This window comes from Quercus suber, unplaced genomic scaffold (assembly GCF_002906115.3).
Source record: "Quercus suber isolate HL8 unplaced genomic scaffold, Cork oak 2.0 scaffold_345, whole genome shotgun sequence".
NCBI lineage: Eukaryota > Viridiplantae > Streptophyta > Magnoliopsida > Fagales > Fagaceae > Quercus > Quercus suber.
Window position 1 is genome coordinate 91,340 of NW_027069797.1, and position 8,371 is coordinate 99,710.

The following is an 8,371-nucleotide window of genomic DNA, read 5'->3' on the forward strand; positions in this document are numbered from 1 at the left end:
AGCTAGTTGATTTTCTTGGGTTGTCCGTTAGTCAGATTGCTCCAAACTTGTGGAGGATCTTTATAGGTGCTGAGATATTATGGGGTCGTTTGAGTGGAGGACACCGTCAGCTTTCCTTAGACGAATTCTTTTATTACTACAGGCCTCGGCACCTTTCTTCTTCGAAGGGGATGTACCACTTTGTCATCAGGGAGAAGGATTTGAGATTGGTGTCTAAGATGCCAGATTCTAATAGAGCTTGGAAGAGTAGGTTCTTTTTTGTTAAAGGGACGGACTGGGTGTGCCGTCAAGAAGAATGGGAGACGATACCTCATGGTTATTTTGATAATACTTGGGCGTTTGTCAGGGAGTCAGGTTTTAGCCGTCAGCTTTTTTCCCCATCAGTTTTTACATGTAATAAGTTATCTATTTTTGAATGGTTTTAACGTTGTCAACTTGCTTTTCTTTTTCAGCCCACACTCGCCCCCTAATAACCGACGAGCAGGAAGATTTTATCTGTCGGGTTTTAGAGATTCCCTTAGAAGAGTGATCGTGTTGAGATTTAATTACTCTTGACACTCTTCACGCGTACTGTGGGGGCTCCTGAACTGACGCCTGAGGCTCGCAAGTTAGAAGAATTTTCCCGTCATCGTAAGTAGCTTGATCATATGGTCTCATCATTTTCAGCTTTTTTTTTTTTTTTTTTTTTTTTTTTTTTTTTTTTTTTTTTTTTTTTTTTTTTTTTTTTTGTGGTGTTGGTCTGCAGACTGCAGATTGTGTGTGTGTGTATTAGATTTGTCTTTTAAGTTTTTTATTTGGAAACAGATATGATGTTGATGGATATGTGACTGGGTTTGGAAATCCTGACTGGGCAAGGACTCATCCGGCTGCCACGTCGACAGCCCCAGCCGTTTCGTCACTCTTAAGGGCAGGTGCTACATGTATTGGTAAAACTGTCATGGATGAAATGGCATACAGGTTAGTATTGAAAATATCAATAACTTGATTACCATCAATTGACTATTTTTTTTTTTTTGGAATTGATAACAATTCAATTCAAGATTATCAACATGTCTCTATGTATAGCATATAGTGTAAACAAATTTTTTCACATGGAAAATGACATGAAATATTATACTGAAAAAATACATGTCTGCCTAGTTTCTAATTGCTTACTAAATAGTTGAGGCCTCACTTAGTTATTCATCTTGAAAAAAAAAGGCCCTTTAATATTCATATCATAGTTGTTGGGCATATCAATGAAGGGACCGCATATTTTTCACAGTATAGAAGGAGAAAATATACACTATGGCACACCTAGAAATCCATGTGCGCCTGATCGGATACCTGGAGGATCTTCCAGTGGATCAGCTGTTGCTGTAGCCGCAAAGCTTGTTGATTTCGCCTTAGGCGAGTTTCTTACGTGGAAAATTTTTACGTTTCTTGGATTTTCCTCATCAAATTTAAACAAAAAGTTCTTTCTATCATAGGAAGTGACACTGGAGGAAGTGTAAGAGTACCTGCATCATACTGTGGAATTCTTGGCTTTCGGCCTTCACATGATGTCGTTTCTACAAATGGAGTTATTCCTATGGCACAGAGTTTTGATAGCATGGGTAAGGAACTGACCATTTGATGGCTTGATTTGAAATTTCTAAACTTAATATTGTGTATTATCAATCTTGTTGAGTCTCTATACAAAAATATCCAAGAAGAGGTTGGCATTGCTGAGAAAAAGGGTTACTAAATTCTCTCTCCCTAATGTTTTAATAAGTGTTAGATCCTACTCAAAGAAATAAAATTGGGATAGGGCTTTCTGCTTGCTCTTTGGTGCCACAGAGGCCATTTAATCCCAAAACACTTTAATTCTCCAAGTGACTCTGAAATGTAACTAATAACTACTTGATCATCGTCAATATATTGTGCTATTTCCAACTCAATGGATTATACTTCATAGCCAGACCTTGCTCTAGTTTTATCTTCAGTTTGAGACAATCAAGGAATTTTCCGTTAGATATACCTTTTGATAATAGATTTAGGTTTAAAACAATTACTTATCCCAGTTTATAATTTAATAATGGAGATTAGATAGTATAACTTGGACAAAGATTGGAGGCATTGAATAAGATGGCTAGTATTGACAACTTTGTATGCTGTTGATGTATCTAAAAACGAACTCATGTTTATGTAAACATAAAGCAGTCACATCCAGGATGATTTCTCCCTGTTGCTTTGATCTGGTGATAGTTTCCCAGGAGATGAGATGTATGTGTTTTTGATGCTCAGTGTCTCCCCAAAAAAAATTCCTAAGGGCTTGTTGCAATGCGGTCCATTACATTGGCAGGAATTAAGTGGTTTCCATGTGGTAGTTTTGCATTGGCAAAAGAACCGATTTGATGAGTGTTTTGTCTTACCATCCATGAATAAGAGATAAGAGTCTGTGTTGTCATACCCGAATTCGATGAGTGTTTTCTCCTTGTTTTATTTATTTATTTATTTATTTTTATGTTGGCCACCTTATCATAGATGGAGGATATCCCTGCATGATTGAAACATCTGAAGCTGTGGATGTGGTTGCTCTAAAAAATCCTTGTTCACATCTCAATCTTTGCCCTCTCATTCGAGTCCAAATCTTCTGTCCCACTTTTCCTGCTCCACTCTGTACTCCACCAATAAATACTTACCACGTGTTCACCTAATTAATTAAATATTATCATTATTGACTTATTAATCCTACAGTTATTAATTAATAGTATCACGTGGCAAGTATTTATTGGTGGAGTATAGAGTGGAGCAGGAAAAATAGGACAGAAGATTTGGATTCCATTCGAGTCCGAAATACCAAGTCATTCTTTTCAATTTGAAATACCAAGGTATTGTTTACAGTCCGAAATAGCTAAAGGGTAGTAAGGGCAGTCTTTATTGCACATACGGTGTGCAAATACGCAATGTCGAAATCTATATCTATATATTACTAAAAACTGAAGCGTGACATTTAATGTTGCTGAGCTCCTGCTGTGTCACCTCATCGCCACGTCATTTGCCACATAATTATTATTTATTATTTATTCTTTTTTTTTTTTATAAAAAATATATATATAAATAGATTATTGACTTTACATATTCATCTTTGTTAGTTTTAACATCTATATATATTTCGTTTTTTTATTTTCAATTTTCCTATAATTTTTTTTACATTCACTTATTTTTTAAATATTTACATTTTCTTCAACATTTCTTCTTCTCTTACCTTTTCATCTCCCCACTACCCTCTACTTTATTATTGCTACTCATCTTTCCCGTCATCTTCATTTATTTGTCTCTTCTTATCCCTTCTCTCTTACAATAAATTTGTCACTCTTTTCCATTCTTTGCATAGTTTTATCTCACAAAAAGGTTCTCTCTCTCTCTCTCTCTCTCTCTCTCTCAATGTTTTGGTGTATTTTTTTTTTATTGCATCTCTGCTTTAGGTTGATAAATTTTTGTGTTTTTAAGAACTCTAATTTAGGTTTATACGATTTAATTTTGTGTTTTAAGTTATTATTATCATTATTTTGCTCTTTGATTGTTGAATTTTATCCAATTACATAATAAAAAATTAAAGATAGTAGATAAAAATAAAATAGTATTCCATTACATAGCATAATTTAGATAATTTAGTGTTTATTGTTATATCTTTTAATTTTTTTTTTTCTTCTCTTCCATTTTACTCAATATTGAAATTCAACCACATCCTCCTTATCATTAAATTATTTATATTTTCTCTCTCTTTTTGTTTTAAAAAATAAAAAATGTAATATTTTACTTAAATTCAAATAAAAGAAAATTGTGTTCATCCAATTGTACTCATTTTTTTTTTAACAATTGCACTTTCTCCAATCTTTCTCCTTCTCTTTAACTTTTCATCTCCCCAAACATTCTACATTGATATCACTCTTCTTCTTTCCTTTTATCTTCCTTTATTTTGTTTCTTTTTATTATCATCCTCTTAGTATAAATTTGTTATTTCCCACTCTGTTTCCCTCAATTTTTCGGTGGATTTTTATTTTTAATTTACCTAATAACTTGGTTATTCGTATTATGGAAGGCCCACAACTATAAAGCTTTTTCTCCTTGTTTTATTTATTTATTTATTTTTATGTGGGCCACCTTATCATAGATGGTGGATATCCCTGTGTGATTGAAACATTTAAAGTGTGGATGTGGTTGCTCTAAAAAAAATCCTTGTTCACATCTCAATCTTAGCCCTCTCATTCTTTTCAATTTGAAATGCCAAGGTATTGTTTACAGTCCGAAATAACTAAAGGGTAGTAAGGGCAATATTTATTAGCGGTGGCAATTCGTGTTCACGGGTCAGGTTCATATTGTGTCGAGTCATGTGTATTCGGCTATATAGGTTGACCCGAACCCGACCAGTTTAGTAAACGTGTTAGGAATCTTCAACCCAAACACGACTTGTTTATTAAACAGATCGACCCGACCCGACACGTTTAACTCATTTAATTAACAAGTCATATAGAGATCAATACAAACAACTCATTTAATAATCTATTTGATTAATAGGTCATACCAAATCTATATGATTTTTATCAATTCTCATATATCTAAAATTAAAATACAATTATAACTATAAATATAGTAATAAACATGTATAAACAACCATTAATTAAGCAATAATATCAAAATATCTAATAATTTTATAAGCTAAACGGGTCAGACAGGTTCGCATGTTGAATACAAACATGACCCGTTTATTAAACGGATCAGTCATGTCAACTTGAATATGACCCAAACCCGTTTAGCCTCAACCCATAACCTGTTTATAAATGGGTTAGTCGTGTTGGATTCATGAGTCGTGTCAAATTTTGTCACCCCTAGTATTTATTGTATACACTGTGTGTATATACACAATGTCCAAATACACTTAAAAATGTGTGTTTTTCCTAATGATAAGATCTTTCAACTTTTTTCCTACCACACATATTTCAAAATAGTCGCTAATCAAATTATGAATGATGGAAGCATGCTTATCCTTTCGTATTATGGAAGGCCCACAACTATAAAGCTTCTTCTCCTTGTTTTATTTATTTATTTATTTTTATGTGGGCCACCTTATCATAGATGGTGGATATCCCTGTGTGATTGAAACATCTGAAGCTCTGGATGTGGTTGCTCTAAAAAATCCTTGTTCACATCTCAATCTTTGCCCTCTCATTCTTTTCAATTTGAAATACCAAGGTATTGTTTACAGTCCGAAATAACTAAAGGGTAGTAAGGGCAGTATTTATTAGGGGTGACAATTCGTGTTCACGGGTCAGGTTCGTGTCGTATTAAGCCATGTGTATTCGGCTATATGGGTAGACCCAAACCCGACCAATTTAGTAAACGTGTTAAGAATCCTCAACCCAAACACAACCTGTTTATTAAACAGGTCGACCCAACCCAACACGTTTAACTAGTTTAACTAACAAGTCATATAAAGGTCAATACAAATGACCCATTTAATAATCTATTTGATTAATAGGTCATACCAAATCTCTATAATTTTTATCAATTCCCATATATCTAAAATTAAAATACAATTATAACTATAAATATAGTAATAAACATATAAAAACAATCATTAATTAAGCAATAGTATCAAAATATCTAATAATTTTATAAGCTAAACAAGTCAAACAAGTCAGACGAGTTCGCATGTTGAACACGAACACGACCCGTTTATTAAACGGGTTAGCCGTGTCAACCTGAATATGACTCAAACCTGTTTAGCTTCAACTCATGACCTGTTTATAAACGAGTTAATCGTGTCAAATTCGCAGGTCGTGTCAGATTTTGACCCCTAATATTTATTTCATACATGGTGTGTAAATACACAATGTCCAAATACACCTAAAAATGTGTGTGTTTTTCCAAAGAATAAGATCTTTCAACTTTTTCCTACCACACATATTTCAAAATAGTCGCTAATCAAATTATGAATGATGAAGGCATGCTTATCATTTCAAAAGCGTGTGTTTTTCCAAAGGATAAGACCTTTCAACTTTTTCCTACCACATTAGTCCAAACCTCACAATGTTTACTATATTTTACCCTTTTAATTTTATATTTTAAGTTAAAATAAAAAATTCTACAATAAAATAATATATTTACTACAATAAAATAATATATTCACTATAATAAAATAATATATCCACTACAATAAAAAATAATTATAACCACTGCAACCGCTACCGCTGCCACTACCATTGCCACCATTGCCGCCTCCACCACCACTGCCGCCACCACCGACTCTTCCACCACCACCGCCGCCACATGATAGCAAATAATCGTCTAGTGTTAACAAATGATCTTTTTTAACCCCAAATTATACTTATACATTTTTTTTTTTACTGAAACAATTTCCCAATCATCATGATAGCAAATAATCATCTAGTATAACAATAGGACAAAACTTAGGTACAGTATCTTAAGTTCCCCACTTAAAATTTTGACATCTGTCCAATTTAACAACCCAAATAAACAGCATAAAAACTTCTTTTTTTTTCCTTCTTCCTTCTTTTTCCTGCAACTGCAAGAGAACCACGGCTTCAAATCTCCAATTGCCTCTGATTGATGAAGCTAAAATGAAGATAATAAAGGGAATTCCGAATTCCAATCCAAAACTCAGAAGCTAAAATGCAGAACCAAATAGGTAAGATCAAAAATCAAAAAATAAAAGCCAGATCTACTGGGTTTCAAACCAAAACACATACCCTTTTCAGCTATACCCGAAACTTCCACACTCTTAAGGAAACAGATAACACACACCAAGAGAGAAAGAAAGAATCAAAGATCAGAAAAGAAGAAAGGAAACAGATACACCCACACCGAGAGAGAAAGAAAGAATCATAGATCAAAAAAGAACAAAGGAAACAGGTCCACCCACACTGAGAGAGAAAGAAAGAATCATAGATCAGAAAAGAAGAAGGGAAATAGATACACCCACACCAAGAGAGAAAGAAAGAATCATATATCAGAAAACAAGAAAGGAAACTTACACACACACCGAGAGTGAAAGAGGAGATATGAGATTTTCTTTTTTTCTTTTTTCTTTTTTTGGGTTTTGGGTTTCAAAGAGAAGGGTTTTGGTGGTGGAGTTGAATCGGTGACTAGGTTTTGGTGGTGGGTCTTTGTGATGGATTTCAGTGATAGGTTTCGGTGATGGTGGGTTTCATTGGTGGGTTGATTTCAGGGGTGGCGATTCGGTGGTTGCTTGGTTGGGTTTCGGTTGTGCTCGTTTGGGTGTTGGCTGGGTTTCACGGTGGAGTTCAGGTTTGAGTATGGGTCATAATGGAGATCGGGTTTGGGTTTCAATTATGTCTCTTCCTCTTTGATCATTTGGGTTTCAGTTCTGGTGATGGTTGGTTTGGAGAGTGGAGTTGTGTAGATCAAATTGGGGTTGGGGTTGAATTGGTTAGGGCTTCGGTTGAATTGGCTGCAAGCAAGGCTGTGGTGGCGATGGGTATTCCAAACTGATTTGGAAGAGAAGCCGTTTGCAGTACAAGAAAAGAAGGAAGAAGGAAAAAAAAAATTTAGTTTTAATGTCATTTATTTAGGGTTGTTAAATTGGACAGATATCAAAATTTTAATTGAGGAACCTAAAATACTGTATCTAAGGTACTGTACTTAAGTTTTGCATGTAACAATAATATTTTGTTTTAACTCCAAATTATATATATACAAATTTATCTTTTTTTGTATTTTTTTAGAAACAAACATATACAAATGAGAGGAAAAAAAAAGTTATAACATAAAGGTACACCACAACTCTTTCACTCAAAACCCATGATAATTGAGTTGATTTTATAAAAAAAAATAATAATAATAATAATAAGAAAAGAAAAAGTCTAAAACGCCACAGTTTAAAAAATAAAGAAAGCTAGACAGAAGTTCGTTAATCCAAGTCGCAGACCAGCCCGCCCAATCCATGCCGCTAACCTCGCTGACGATCCACGCCAGCTAACCCATCTCGCCCTTACTTGGTTTTTTCTTTTTTCTTTTTTCTGCTGTGGCTGTGGTGTGGTGGTGGTTGCTCGCGTAGGCTGTGGCTGGGTTCGTCGGTGGGTGGCTCGCCCTTACTTGGTTGTTTTTTCTTTTTTCTTTTTTCTGCTGTGGGCTGTGGTGTGGTGGTGTTGCTCGCGTGGGCTGTGGCTGGGTTCGTCGGTGGGAGGCTGGTTCGTCGGCATCAGTGGTGGCTCGAGTGGGTTTCTGGTGATGGGTGTGGGTGTTGCCGTCAATCAGCCTTAGACCCACGTCACCGATCGGAGTGCTTGCTCGCCGATCGGGTGGGTTTCTCGTGATTTTTTTATTTTGTTTGGTCTGGGTGAGGAAAAAAATTGGAGATTTAAGG

General features: G+C 35.0%; 1 protein-coding gene across 1 annotated transcript; it reads left to right on the plus strand.

The window, feature by feature from the left end:
• Positions 1-170: 170 nt before the first annotated feature.
• Positions 171-1,615, plus strand: LOC136061726 (amidase 1-like). Its single transcript, XM_065759893.1, has 5 exons — positions 171-354; positions 453-525; positions 805-957; positions 1,265-1,389; positions 1,470-1,615. Exons 1-5 carry the CDS (start codon positions 171-173, stop codon positions 1,613-1,615), a joined length of 681 nt encoding a protein of 226 aa, XP_065615965.1.
• The last annotated feature ends 6,756 nt before the right edge of the window (positions 1,616-8,371 follow it).